We start from the raw sequence: 16164 nt of genomic DNA, 5'->3' as shown, positions 1-16164 counted from the left end.
ATAATGTAAAAACACTACTACTATTGCAATTGGTTTTATGTTTTGGTATGTTACATATTTTATCACATATATCGGTACATGTGGGCCCTTTTGCATATTTAATCAGCATAATTCAGAAAACTTACAATACAAAAAATATTTCCCTTAATGTGGCCTACCAACCTATAGGCATATGGACGTTGGGCTAGTGTTCCCTTTATTTTCTCAGCAGTATATAGCATGCGTTTCTATACTGTATTGGACAGTGTCTCTACTGAATTGCAATTGCACTCTGCTGGTACAGTACTGTATTGTAACTGTTCTGTAGCTGTTCAGGTGCAGGGTGTGAGTGTCCCTCAGTAGGTATCTATTGACTGCATAGAGCTCTCATGAGCAATTTGCTCCCTCTGCTGGTAATATTAAATCATGACAGGCAGTATGACAGATTACATACAGACTACCGGTATAATGTGTATGCAGTGTGGAAGGATGTTGTGCATAGGACCACCGTACACCACACCTCACCACACCTTGAAATATTGATGGAATAACTTACTTCTGCTGCTCCAAAATAATCACATTCAGCACCATTCCTGACATATAAGCCTACACCACAGTAGCTACAGTAGGCCACCTTTTCATATAGGCCTACCTACCCTGTCCTGGAGGTGCGGTTTCCTCTGTCTGAACTTATTCTCATCCAGATATAACCTTTTTAGTCCAGAAAGGAAGTTTCACGTGGCCCCGCCCCCTGCCCCCGAAAGTGGCTGTGCATGCCACTGATTATCATTTCTGTGCTGTCTAAAATACACACTTCTGCGTCTTTGCTTCATTGTCGACCAACTGTATGGTGGTAACTTGACATGCACATAATCAGAAAGAGATTGATCTGGGCTTTCTGACTTTGTATGGCACTTGCCGTTTCAGTTCATAAATTGACACTGTTTGTTGGCATTAATTTCACAGCGAGGCGGTAAATCACAAATGTGGAATACATATCGTGGCACTCTCACACCAAAGTGATTTCTATAAAATTGTCAATTGAAATGTGTAAGCAAAAACGGCGAACATTTTTTTTCCCCTGAAATGACCCAGTTCAGGACTTATCAAAGCTGACTACGGCCATGAATGCAGATTATTGCCTCTTGTCCTGAAGCTTACATGTCATCTACCAGGGCTTTGTCTAACTGGCTAAGTTAACTAAAATTAAAACTTGCACTCGAAAAAGACACAGAAGGGGAGGAGGAGATAAAGCACTTTCCTAAACATTGAGTAGCTATGCAACAATTGCGTTGCGTGATGAAAATATACCAACCTTCTGGGCACACTGCACCCTACTTACTGGTGAGGTGGTGAAACAACTTTTAATGTTAGTACCATCTACACCACGCGCTGTCTACGGACAGTGCAGAACATCCTGCGCGACAGCCACCATCCTGCCTATCACTTGTTCCAAAGCACTGTCAAGCACTGGTGCCACTTTTACCTCTAAATGCACTTTACTTGAAAGCCTGCTGCTACTAAGTATTGTACCCCAAACACAATTTCGTTGTCTTTTTCACAATGACAATAAATATTTGAATCTATTGAATCTCAAATCTATTAAAGCAGCTAATTTAAAATGTTTTTTGGATTAATGCTACCACTGTGTAGTAGCCTATATTTAAATAGGCCAATTACTCAATATAAATCTTAACATTATCTGTTCAGGTGAAGAGAGTGTCCCACTGCAGCTGGGATGAGTGTGTCACAGGAGAGAGAGGAGGCTGTGGGACACAGTGAAGATACTATGGAAGAGGCTGGTGCACCTGGCAGTTTGTCCTCAGTTGAAAACAGGGACATGGATGCTGTCTCAACTGCAGAACGGTGAGCAGTGTGTGTGTGTGTGTGTGTGTGTGTGTGTGTGTGTGTGTGTGTGTGTGTGTGTGTGTGTGTGTGTGTGTGTGTGTGTGTGTGTGTGTGTGTGTGTGTGTGTGTTGAATACCTTACCATTAGTGATGCGCGGGTGGGTGTTATTTTAACATCCGATCTCAAAGTCCGATACAACAATATGGCCACGCCCAATAGGAAGTGAGATGATTTGACTTTTTTTGGCATTTTACAGCATTTTTTTCGGACTTTTACATACTTGTCCTACACCGTACATCGTATTGACTTAATATTCGGTGGACATGAGCTCAAGGCATTGACGATGATATATTGCGAAGGACTTTTTCATATCTCGTAATTTGACAAGATGGCGGCTCAATGAATTTAGGAATCTATGTTTAAAACAGGAAGTTGGCCACCATTTCAGTTTGGAGTGTTTTGAAACAGTGGAAATGCACACATGTATGCATGTAATGAATACAAACTTTTGTATATGACTGAAATGGAGGCCACGCCCCCAAATGCGTTTAGGGGCGGGGCCAACATCTACTTTGAGCTACAGACTCGGGAGTTTTTTTAAGGTGTTTATGTCACTAAGGCGCACAATAAAGTCCGATGCAATGATATGGCCACGCCCAACAGGAAGTGAGATATTTGTACTTTTTTGGCATTTTTTGGCATTTTTTTCAGACTTTTACGTACTAGTCCTACACCGCTTATCGTATTGACTAAATATTCGGTGGACATGGGCTCAAGGCATTGACAATGATATATTGCGAAATAATTTTTGATATCTCGTAATTTGCCAAGATGGCGGCTCAATGACTTTAGGTATCTAATTTTAAAACAGGAAGTTGGCCACCATTTCAGTTTGGAGTGTTTGAAAACAATGCAAACGCACACATGTATACATATAAAGAATACTAACTCTTATATAAGCCTGAAAGCTATATAAGGTATAGCGCCACCATGTGGTAGGCAAAGGAACTGCAGGAAAAGTGTAAATCTTCAATATCTTGGGAACTGAACGTCGTACAGACTCCATTTTTGTTTTGGGGGTCATAGCAACACGCTAATCATGACAATGTAAATGCTAATTTTGAATGCCAATTCATGCTAATTAGTTTTTCTTCAATATCTCGTGAACCGAACGTTGTACAGACTCCATTTTTGGGGGGGGGGGGGGGCATAGCAACATGCTAGGTGGCATGCCCCGCCCCTGAAATGTACGTGCGAGGGCCCGTCATCGCCGCTTGCGGCTTTAATTTCTTCTTGCGGCCCATCAGAGGTCACGTACCTGCATAGCAGAGCTGTCTGTTCGATATCCGTCACGTCACACGACTCATCACAGGCAATTGAGAAAGCTGGAGCTGAATTGATGTCCTTGATTTGCTGATGGGTGATATTGTTTGCCATTTTTATTGCCCTCTCCTTCAATGTTATTGCGGAGAGAGGCATGTCTTTAATTTTCTGAATGATCTCGGTTTTGTTTATGAAATCCGAAAATAGGTGCTCTGACATTTTAATGAATGAATCCTTCATGTACTCGCCATCGGTGAATGGTTTCCCCTGCTTTACTATCTCCTGGGCGGCAACAAAACTTGCAGCAGTAGTAAAGCTTGGAGATGCAATCCTCTTCTTCAAACTGATCTATGTTCCCCACTGCTTCAAAGTAGACTGCTGCCACATGGTAAAGTGCAGGTTGCTGTTACAACTGTGACAGGATAGGTTTAGGGATAGTTTTGGTCATGGCACAAATTGAAAACTCAGAAACATTGCATTATGACAGGTTAGGTTTAGGGATGGTTTTAGGAAGGGCACAATTTGAAAACTTGGAAACCTACAATACGGGGAACTTAGGACTAGGGCTGCACAATTAATCGAAAATAATCGAAAATCGTGATAAATAAGTGGAATCGAAGTCGAAATTTTAATCGTGATTTAATCGTGACAATAGTGACCTACTTTTGAGAGCGTCCTTGAAGCCAGAACATACTGACAGGCTGGTGTTTCTGGCCAGAAATTTGTCCACCTGAATTTCATACTATTGCCTTTACATAATTATTACAATTCATTTTATTTTGCTCTGCCCGAATATAATTCATTTTTGGTTATATTTCATCTTGTTATAATTTTCCAAAAAATCAATGATCGTGATTAATAATCGTGATTACGATTTTGACCAAAATAATCGTGATAATGATTTTTTCCATAATCGTGCAGCCCTACTTAGGACCCTTTTTTAAATAAGGGTTCTATGTTCCCCGCTGCTTCCAAGTAGACTGCTGCCGCATGGCAAAGCGCAGGTTGTTGCTGCACCTCTGACAGGTTAGGTTTAGGGATAGTTTTGGTTAGGGCACAAATTTACAACTCAGAACAATAGCATTTCGCACAGATTAGGTTTAGGAATGGTTTTGGGAAGGACACAATTTGAAAACTTGGAAACATACAAAAGGGTCCTATGTTACCCGCTCCAATACAAAGACCGGGGAACATAGGACCCGGGGAACATAGGTACGCTCCCGTCCTAAGCCCTTTTTGGAAAAGGATGCCCTCTTCCTATTAAATCCTAAATATCTCAGCCTCCGAAGCACATACAAACATGAGATGAGATACATTTAACCCTCTGAGGTCTAAGGCCTTTCAGAGGCTTTTAGGCTGCTTGCACCACCCTGACATTTTCAAGTATTTTCAGCTAACAGTAAGCATCTATGCAAAAGTGGAATATATGGTTGTATTGTGAAAAGCCTGACAAGAAATAATCTGAAAAAAAATTGGATGTCATACAAACATGTTTTATTTAAATTGAGTATAAACACAACTGTACAAAAAAACAGGGTTCAGACGTCTTCAAAAAGTTCAAGAAAACACACAATAAATATATCTAGCCAAGACTTTTGAAGTTTGAATCTTGTAAACAAATGTGTTGGCAGCATAAAAGTGAAAAGGGCATTTAGAAATGTTTTGTTGTTTTCATACAAAATGCAAAAAAGAATGACTATGTCACTGCCACTGCCTGTCTCATTTGAATACTAATGAGATAGGTGTGAAAAACCTCTAATGGCCCACACCCCCCTGTCAATCCCCATGTGCTCTGATAGCCCCAACCCCCCTGTCACTCTACGTCTGCTGTGTTTACCCTACCTGAAAGGGGCGTGTTGTCACCTCTGAATAGCCACTGAAGCACTGGTACTTTACATGTGAATAGCTACAGGTGTGGCTGCTACAGGCAGAGAGTACAGAATATGCGAAGATTTCTTTTCACTTTCTTTAAATTGGGTCAGCTATATAATTTATTTAATATATATATGGTATTTGAAATCTGGAAGGTCTGAGGTTTCTAATGGTGTAACTTATGTGTGAGGCAATGACAAAAACTCACAGAGTTACAGATTTGTTTTTAGAGACATGTCAAATTGCCCTCTCAAGGGCACTTAGACCTCAATGGGTTAAAAGCTAAGACCCTCCTCTTGCATTATAATGTGTTCATTCAGCTCTAACATACCCATATATTTAATAAAACAACTCAAATCTCAAAATCCTGAATGCCGCATATATGTCTCTAGGACATAATGGGTTAAACCCCCTGTTCTCATCAGAAATCTTCCTCTTTTTTTCCTCTTACATGCATGGCCCATACCTCAAATACGGTACCCTTTTGTTTTCAACTTGTGCTGTGTCGCAGGCTATGACGTAATTTTGCTATTGTGCGCCAGTCTGAAATTGGGTATTTTAAATATATTCCTGGGCTTTTCTCTCTGCACGGTAGACCTCCGGTCGACTCAGTACCCGTTCAATCTGTGTTTACAACCGGGAGTGTTTGTAATTCCCGTAGGAAAGCAGTCGAACGAACGACTGAAAGAGAACATTAGTTCATATGTCCCGATTCTCTGAAGGATTGGAGAGAGACTGCTCTGTAGTTCGTCCTTCTCGTTCATGAAAGCTCAAGGATCTTGGTGGGAGAGGATGTGTGCAGATGCGCGCTGCCTTTTATAGCCCTGGAGGACGGCGGGAAAGGCCAGCCTTTTTGCCTTCGGCGATGATGATTGTATTCGGTGGATTGTACTCAGTAGGATGAGTAAACCCATAGGAGAGCAGTCTCTCTCCACTCCTTCAGAGAACCAGGGACATATATGTAATATTTTGTAGTGTAATACAATATTATTTTCATGATGTTTTAGTCAATCTAAGAGGCCCCAATTTGGGGGGCAAAGTGATTGGTGCCCCAAGCACTGGTTGCTACTCTAAGCACTCTGCGCACACTGCTTATATCTAGCAGCTGGCCTGGAGAGGGCACATGCATGGGTGTTTTAAATCTTGAGCCTTTTCATGGGGCAACACTAAATAAATTAAACTTTTGCACAATGAAGGTCAGTACACACCTATATGTGAGTCATATATACAAAAAGGTCATATACAGTATACAAAAAAGACCAAAAAACTGTACAGAGATTGCCTCATTACTATAATCAACTTTCAAATGTTGTATGGAGATGTTGGTCTGACCAAGACGTTAACCCTCTTCCCTGGGTTTGCTACTATTTGAGCCAAGAAAAGGCTGTAAACCAACCATTTTAGTCCCAATAGAATGTCTCCGCTTAAACCACGCCACTGCCTCGAGTATTCCCCTTCCCAGAGCAATTGGAGCCAGTGTTGCCAACTTAGCGACTTTAGGCCACCTCTGGCGACAAAAAAAATCATCTAGCGACTAAAGCTGGGCTTACACTGTGCGACTTTTGCCCCGATTTGGCACTCGCACAACAATCGCAGGTCAATCGTGAGTCTCGCATCGTGCAGTGTACACTGTAAAAAATGCCTGTTGAAATTACGGCAAAAAACTGTCAAATTGCAACAGTCAGTGACCGTAAAATGTTAAACAGTTTATCTCTGTACTAAATATGGCAAGCCACTATTTAGTCAAAAAGCGGTACATAACTTTATTTTTGACAGGTGTCATATGTAGAAAATACTGTACTGTTCTCTGTAAACACAGATATTGGAAAATACCGTTAAGTTAGATGAAGTAGTCAAGAAACGGTACATAACTTTATTTTTCACTGGTGTCAATATGTAGAAAATACTGAACTGTTCACTGAAAAGAAAATATTGGAAAATACCGTTAAGTGAAGATGAAGTAGTCAAGAAACGGTACATGACTTTATTTTTCACTGGTGTACACATATGTACACAGCAAATTTGTCAGAGTTCGATTGATCAGAGTTAGACTGGTGTTCAGCCAAAATCTAAACATCAAGAGTTGCAGCAACACTACAGAGTGTTATTTGACTCCTCTGGATCCGAGTTGTTGAGCTAAGAGAGCTAGAGAGTTAATGTTTAACTCCCTTGAGAGTTATGAAAAACATGCCTCCCCAATTTTCAAATGTTTTGGCAACATGAGCAGCCATTTTTGTTGAGTCCCCTATAAGTGAACCAAACTCAATCCTCTGTTAGTGAACCAAATTGTGAACCAACAGACAAGAACTCTGTTCTGCTTTTCTTCACATTGTGTATACTACAAAAAGTAGGTGCTCTTTCTGGTCGTGTTAGGCTTTTTGTCCTCTTTAATCCAATAGATCTCTTGTGATTGCACTTGTTCCAGGTGTAACTTGTCAAACCACTGATAGGCTGGTTGTAACAGGCAGAGTTTGATGTCAACACGCTATTTGATTAGTAGCCATCAATGAGTATTAACTTAGAGTACAACCCTCTGCATGTGTTGTAGTTCATCCTGCGAAAAATTCTCCACCGCAATAATTTTTTCCCTTAATGGACTTTGAGGCTTTGCCATCAGAGTTTTCGATTGAGAGGCAAATTGACACGGTAAACCTCTTCAAAATTCAGAATATCTTTTTTTGCATTCCTCCTACCCAACAGAAAGCAATGGAGGTTATAATGAATTGAATATTAATTACTCCACAGAAAACATATTGCCTGTCTGCTTGGCTCCAGGTGCCTCCACGTTGTAGATTTGACAACAATGAAGCTGGCAACTGAATAAACTGTGCAACAGTTAAGGACTGCAAATGGCAACAGTTTGCACATTTTGCAGTAATTCACTGTAACTTATTATTTCTCCGGTAACAGCCTACAGTTTAGCCTCATTTAATGTGTAAAATATACCTATAGGCTAGTATAATCTGAAAAAGTCTACCTGGGACAGTAATCCCTTGAGCTCTTAGAAGTAGCCCAGTCTATTTGAAACTGTCATTCTACCCCATCCAAATCTCCTGACCTCACCTGAGTGCTAAGGGCTGTCATGCAATGATTAACTTACTGCCTGCACCTGCCAAATGCTTCATCACTCGGGTCACATGGTTCACTTGAACATGTATTTAAACAGGGACTGTTGCATTGTACTGCTCACTGGTTGCTAGCTAGCTAGCTGGCTGGCTGGCTGTAAGGCCGGCTGGCCGGCTGCTGGCCTGCCCTCACCTGGCCGGCCCGGCTAGCAGGTCACGTTGTAAGGGTGGCTGCATGGTGGCTTGCTAACTAGCTTGTTTGTTAGCTTGCTTGCCCCGCTAGCTTTGGCCTTCATTTTCCTTAAGGTTATTTTCAGGCCTTTTTTAAAAAAAAGAATGGATTTGCATACCCTTCATTGATGATACTACACTGGTCCACCTGTCTGCACTAGACAATCTGGCAATTGGGCATTTATTTAGGTATCTAATTAAGGCGAGACACTAAAGGTGAATAGGCTAAAAAAAATAACTTGCAGATATCACCATGAAACTTTTCCAGTGGATTACTCATACATATAGGAGAAAAAAATGTATTGGAAGTTTTCTGAAATCTTATATTTAAATATGGTAATTAGGCTATGTTTAATTAATTATGCGCTAATTTGCATATATATTCAAAAGTGTAAAACTTGACATGTGGAAGAGCTAGACTCAAAATTCTTTTTTCATTGTGTTATTACAGCTATTTAAAAGATTTTGTCACAGGGATTCATGGATATCTCATTTTGTTCACCAGAAAATCTTGAAAAACTGCTATTAGCCCTGAAAATGTGATTTTTCGCCTCATTTTAAGAGGAAAAGTCCTATAAATCAGGCTTAGAATGATATAACAACAAAATCCTGTGACAGAATCTTCCATATACAGTCAGGAATAGGACTGGAAAGTTTGGTGTATGTCAGTCATACAGAAGTGGAGTTTTAGGCCTTTGAGTGTGAGGAAAACCTCATTTTGAGAAAATGGCCGTTAAAGATTTGTATGGCAAAAATCCATAGATTTCTGGTAAAAGCCACAACGTACATAAAAAAATGGCATTAGGATGAATGTAGGATGAATATATGCATGTATTACACTAAAACTGATAACTCTATTGCATTTAAAACAGGTGAATATTTTTATTTTATCATTAATGGTATCCACATGGCATGTACCGTGCCATCATCAGTGATCTGGCTTTCGAGGTTGCAATCCTGTACCCCCTATTTCTTCCAGCCATTCACTACACCAATTTTGGAGTGAAATCACCTATATCTAGGCCATATTTGTGCACTTGAAGCATACTATTTCACTTAACAACTGGTGAAGTGAATGGCTGGTCCTCCAATTTGCATATAGCCTACCAATATGTTAGAATAGGCCCTAACAGGCCTCAGAAACTGCCAGGTTAAAAATCACAAACTGTGGAGTAGGTCCATGGATGTTATAGCATCAGAGGTTCATGTTGACCTCTCTAAACATGTATTACTGGCCATAATATTTCCAAAAGATCACACAAAAGGGTCCTTAATATTGAGAATGAATAGGCTGAAATTGAATATAGCTCATCTACTTGACAGAACAGCTATAGGCCTATCGCTACAATAGCCACACAGTCTGGTATAGGCCTACTTATTTGTGACAGCAAGGAGTTATAAACCATGTTTATTTTTAATCATGATTAGGCCTATGGTTTTAGTAGGCCTATAGGCCCTAGGCCTAATTATTATTTAGTTTTTGGTTATGTTAAGGTTGGCTTAAGCTTCGGCCTATGGACAAACAGAATGTTTCCCATAGGCTACCCTTAAAGATAGGATTATTTTACTATACTTGTAATGGTGTAATGGTCTCTATTTGCTAGATGCCAGTGATTGGCAACAGCCCACATGATAGGCTACAACTAAATTGGGACACTTCTCTGTTTGTTCATGAAAGGGCCTTCTCTGCCTGTGCACACCACTGGGCCAATGAATAAAGCTCTACTTTTGTTTGTTTCTTTGTTTTTACTTCACTTAAAATATATAGCAGGGTGTATTTTATTGCCCATGCTTCATTTTTTTTCATATATCCACTGTAGGCTACTGACTTTGGGAAGTGAGCATGTTGCAGGATGACAAGCAGCCTCTCTGCTTTGCAATGCGTGGTGGTCAACTACCTCATCCAAAGATAGTCTTTTTACACAAGCCCCTTTCCATAATGTTGAAGGAAGTAATCTTTTCTGTGCCAATGGAGTCAATTATAGACTAATAATCAATATCCATTAACTTAAGAAATACTGGTCTATTGGAAGAAAAATATCACAGAGTTAGTCGCCAGGCTGGTTTCACCTCGGAACAACCTCGGCATGTTTACCTGTGCACTTCACTCGAAAACAAGATACAAGAGTGGTTATTAGGCTATGTGAGTCAATTGTGAGCTACATCGCACAACACGTTAAATAAACAGTACAATGAGTACCAATTCGTTGATTATTCAATTCAAACGCGCACTGACAGAGATTTCGTTGTGCTGCAAGGAGAGGGTAACCTAACTGTAGGCAACGCATTGCAAACGCGAGCCCAACGAATGCCGACAGCGTACCGAATAATTCACTTTAAAACATATATTGTCGTTTGCTTTATTGTTTCTCCGTGCTTTCTGTTACATGTAAGCACGGGCTCTTGTAATTTCAATTCGTCTTGAAGAAGTGGAGACACAAAGTGCTCCGTTGGATAACTCCTCACTCCAAAATAATCCACTGCAGCCGAGAGTGACACGTGACTGATTAGAACCAATCACAGTGCCGAATCTCCCATTCCGGCCAATCGGATTTCGTTTCAACCTTCTCTTCCTGGTTTTTTCGCCTTGTCTAAATCAATGATTGGTGGTTGACACAGCGGAAATATCCTTATTTGGAATACATGACTATATGCGGGAAGACTCAAGCTTTCCAACGAGACCTCGGAAGGCATATAAAACCCAACGGTTGCAAATAAACACTGTGCGTAACAAGAGGAAAAACACGACAAATCAACCTAAAAATCACAAGCGCAAGTCTACCAAATGTAATAAAATAACTATCTAATACTGTTTTTTAGACATTTTCTTCACACCAGTGTGAAAGACAACAAGTTAAGGATGCAAACTAGCCCAAAATCTCAGATTTGACCAGGGCATGAAAAAACGATGATTTCACCTGCCGTGTCTCGCCTTAAGTTGATGTTTATTGGACTCCAATGAGTAGAATCAGTCTAATCAGTTGTCTGTGATTGCAACTCTATAATTGGACTCACCTGAGTATAATCAGTCCAATCAGTTGTCTGATTGTAACTCTATAATTGAACTCACCTGAATATAATCTGTCCAATCTGTTTTGGCAACCACTGCTGCCATAATTTTACCGTAAAATGTAAAAAAATAATACCGTTATTTATTTAACGGTAGGCTTTGGCAACCACTGCTGCCATAATCTTACCGTAAAATGTAAAAAGGAAATATACCGTTATTTGTTTAAAGGTAGACTTTGGCAACCACTGCTGCCAGCAATTTTCCGTAAAAACAACAGTTCTTTTTTTACTGTGTACATGGGGTAACGGCAAGCGATTTCGCCTCACGATCATGCAATCTCAGGGACAAAAGAAGATCAAAACTGTTTGAAATCCTGGTCATGCCTCGTGACTAAATCGCACAGTTAAAGCAGTGCTACTAGCCGATTTGACACTACACATGCACAAATTAATAGGGCCGTGCGATTCGCTCTTGATCGTGCCCTCATCTCCACCTCAGGTGCGCTTGTTCCCTCCTCTGCAGTCCTGGGAAACACGCGTGTCGTGTCGCACAGTCGGACCATTCTGCTCGCATCTGACCGTCGGCTCGTATAGTGTGAGGACGTGAGCCGTGAGATAGGGACTTTTAAATCGCGAAATTTCCTCGTGCAGTGTGAGCAGCAGCTTAATACCCACGACTGAAAATATCGCACAGTGTATGCCCGGCTTTAGCGACTTTCAGGCTCAATCTGGCCGAATCTAGCGACTATTTCGCTTGTCTTCTGAGAGGCAAATCAGTCTCCCTCCCCACGACACCACACAATGCATTTTCAGTGGCGGGTAGCCAGAAATGATACATGATGCACTATGGCTCTGTTTACGCTTTGCTTCACCAATCACCATTCCCCAGAGCGATGCGTGACAGAGAGGAGGAGACATGACAGCTGGTGTATGACAAATTTAAATGCCGTAGCACTAGCAGGCTGGTCGCACCGACCACAGTGAATCCCGGGCCCTGGCGACAAAAAAACTCATTCTAGTGACGAAGATTTGACTATATTTCTTCATTAATATTTACAATTATTTATTGGACAATAACATAATATATTCACATGTAGAATATCTTCATTTCAGAGGTAATTTACTCTTCAATGTGCTTCTGTGTAATTCTGGGGCCTAGCTGAGTCCAGAGGACAGCTGCCCTGTCGTAAACTTAGCTACAGAGGTGTCGTTTATCACACAGCCACTTGGGCTGGAGTTATTGAGTTGGTAACTTAAAGGGGTATGCCACTATTTTGGGGCTTATTACAGTTAAAATCGTTGGCTGGGGTTTATAAAGGTGGTAAAGTGTCTTATTTTTCATGTTAAGCGTTGTCTTGCTTTAAGACAAGTTAAAAGAGGGAATATGTTGCTAAGCTAGTGAAAGTCAATGTATCCGTGGAGCATTGGATACATTGACTTTCACTAGCTTAGCGACATATTCCCTCTTTTAACTTGTCTTAAAGCAAGACAACGCTTACCATGAAAAATAATACACTTTACCACCTTAATAAACCCTGTCCAAAGATTTTAACTGTATTAAGCCCCGAAATAGTGGCATATCCCTTTAAGGTCCATTGGCCACAGACATAAGGTCTAGGCAATACAACACCATGGAGTGACCATCACCATATTTAGCGGAGCAGATAAGGCCGATGATAGTTCACTTTGGTATGCAAGCATAAAAATTGGCACACGTGTTCTTTAGAATGCACTCTTTTAGCAGAGGGCGTTCACTGTTCACCAAGATGGCCGCCATTTTTTCAAGATGGCCACCCTCTCCAATTGAAAATAAGGCCAAAAATAGTTCACTTTGATATGCAAGCATGGAAATGGGCACACATGTTCATTAGAATGCACTCTTTCAGTAAAGGGTGTTGGTTGCGCATAAATCCAAGATGGCCGCCATTTTTCAAGATGGCTACCATCTCCAGTTGTAAATAAGGGCAAAAAATAGTTCCCTTTGGTATACAAGCATGAAACTTGCCCCACATGTTCATTAGAATGCACTCTATTGGCATAGGGCATTGGCAGTGTAAAAATCCAAGATGGCCACCATTTTCAAGATGGCCACCCGCGACTCTTGTAAATAAGGCCAATAATGGTTCACTTGATGATGCAAGAATGTGGTTAGGCACAAGTGTTCATTAGAATGCACTCTTTCACAAAAAACATTGACAAACACAAAAAATCAAGATGGCTGCCATTTTTCTAGATGTCCACCCTCTCCTCTTGTAAATAAGGCTAAGAATACTTACCTCACTGATGCAGGAATTAAATATGGGGCAAATGTTCATAAGAATCCTCTCTTTCAAAACAGTGTGTTGGCCATGGAAAAAAATCCATAGTAGCTGCCTCTTATTCAAGATGGCCACCCTTGTCGGTATGGCCTAGTTGACTTAATGATGCAAACATGACATTAGCCACAACATGTTTTTTTTTTTTTTTTAAATAATCCACTCTTTGAGTAACAGGGTGCTGGCCAAAGGAAAATGGAAGATGGCTTCATTCCATCAATGATTCCTTATAGTTAACTGATTTATAGTATCTATAATTACTTCATGAAAAACGAAAAGCATGATCGTATAAGTCCAATTTTTTCGTGCAATAGCAAACTTTTTTCATAACAGGGCAAGAAACACTTGAAGTTATTAGAATCTTAACAGAAATATGTACAGGTATAGGATCAGACAGACTAAATTGAACATGTTAAACTGCATGAGGCTGGGTAAATTAGACCAAGCTAGCATTTGCACCTGTCTGAGACATTCTCAACTTTGCGACGGGAGGTCCAGTTGCCCTGAAGACTTACCAGTTTTCAGCAATCTTCTGGATTTTAACTGGACATATCCACAGATAAATGCCAACATACCCCAGAATAGCCAACTTTCTCACCCTCAGACAAGTCAAGTGTATTGTAGTGACTGCTCTTTTAACTCTTTGTTGACCAGTTGAGGGAACCCACAGCTATTTCCTTTTGACCTTGCTACTACACCGCGTTTACAAAGGGAAAGCCATTGGAATCCAGGTATAATGCTATACTGGTAACACCACCTCCTACACCTCTCATTGAGTTGACTGTGGTCAAAAGGTTTGACCAGGAGAACTGTAATGGTTTTGAGAGTGTCCTGACCAAGTTAGAGCAGGTTTATTTTTTGGTTGTTCAGATGTCTACACCAAACTTGGTTATGTAAAGTTTACAATATAAAATTTACCTGAAGCACTTGGCTCGCTTTCTGAATGAGATGCATATTCCCGAAGAGGAAGCCAATTGCCACGTATTTGTCCATGCCATTGTGCTAATGGCAATTTTCCCCACTCAGCAAAGCATACATGTGCTGCAGCTGTGGCTGATGTGTGCTCAAAGTCAGAGCCTTTGATTGATTGACATTCACCACCTTTACAGGACTGCTGGCCAAGAGAAGGTCAAAGACATGTTGTTCTTTAGTTGTGATGTGGTCTCAGTCTTCAAAACCACTGATGAAATTGTTTTACAGAGGCCACTCCAGTAACCAGCTTTCCCCGAACATTGAGAGGACGACATTAGGGTTCTGTAGAAAGTAACTTAGTGGTGTTCATGATTGGGAGGTTCAGTACTGCAGATTGTATTGATGATACAAGACATGAACATTTTGCCAGAAAGATAAGACTATGTGAAGAAAATCCTTTAACAATAGTTGAACTGATACATCACACTAAAGATGCAACAAATCAAGCAGGCTGGGTGTGGGTTAAGACAAGTCTGCCAGCCAGAAGTTAAAAATCCAGCTGACTGAAGATGGGAGAAGGTTGATGAAGAATGGAGAAGGCAACCATTGCAAAGAGTTGTGAAGAGTTTGCTAAGTGTAGAAAGTGTGAATGCTAGAGGCTTGATCTTGCGTGCAAGGCCTAGTGAAATTGCAGATGTGAAGTGTAACTCTGCCTGGTCCTTTTATATTCCACCTGTCAAGGTTTTGTCAAAAACAACCAACCTTTTTTAGATGTATGTATGTATGTTTTTTCCCATGGAAGTAACTGTACTTAAAAGCAGGCAACATTAGGAATTATTAGTTGAGAGGATAGCCATCATGAAATATCTCAGCCATCTTGGATTTTCCTGTGGTCAATGTCCTTATTTCAAAGAGTGGATTCTAATGAACATGTGTTCCAAATTTCATCCTTGCGTCTTTAACTGAACTATTATTGGCCTTACAACTTACAAGTGGAAAGTGAAGCCATCTTGAACAATGGTGGCCATCTTGGATTTCCCTTTCACCAACACCTCTTTTTGGAAGAGTGGATTCCAATGAACATTTGTATCAGATTTCATGCTCATATCTTTAAGCGAAGTATTCTTGGTCTTATTTACATGGAAGGGGTGGCCATCTTGAAAATGGCGGCCATCTTGGATTTTACTGAAACCAATGCCCGTCTTTCAAAACATTGATCATAGTTGACATCTGTGCCAAATCTCAAGCTCTCATCATTGGGTAATTATGTGAGAATGCTGTTCATTGATTATAGTTCAGCATTCAACACCATAATTCCCCTCACTCTTGTCAAGAAGATGAAGTCACTGGGGCTAGACTTACCTCTATGCAACTGGGTGTTAAACTTTCTCACAAGCCGCACGCAGGTTGTTAGAGTGGGTGGCACAACATCTAACACCCTCACCATCAGCACTGGCTCACCTCAAGGTTGTGTGTTAAGCTCCCTACTCTACAACATTTACACCCATGACTGCAGAGCCAGCAGCAGTCAGAAGTCCATCATCAAGTTTGCTGATGACACTGTAGTGGTGGGACTGATCAATAATAACGATGAACAAGCATATATAAAC

The 16164-nt window shown here is 40.7% G+C and overlaps 1 protein-coding gene across 1 annotated transcript in view; it reads left to right on the top strand.

Annotated features, from left to right (window-relative positions):
* The first annotated feature begins 1768 nt into the window (after positions 1-1768).
* The window catches only part of LOC134458198 (NACHT, LRR and PYD domains-containing protein 3-like), a 44620-nt gene continuing 30224 nt past the window's right edge, over positions 1769-16164 (top strand). Inside the window, exon 1 of the mRNA XM_063210369.1 lies at positions 1769-1845. Within this exon, the coding sequence (XP_063066439.1) occupies positions 1769-1845 (77 nt within the window). The remainder of the gene's footprint in view (positions 1846-16164) is intronic.

The sequence above is a fragment of the Engraulis encrasicolus genome, chromosome 1 (assembly GCF_034702125.1).
Source record: "Engraulis encrasicolus isolate BLACKSEA-1 chromosome 1, IST_EnEncr_1.0, whole genome shotgun sequence".
In the NCBI taxonomy this organism is placed as follows: Eukaryota; Metazoa; Chordata; class Actinopteri; order Clupeiformes; family Engraulidae; genus Engraulis; species Engraulis encrasicolus.
Note: the sequence above shows the minus strand (reverse complement) of the source record. Positions and strands in the feature narration are given on the sequence as shown.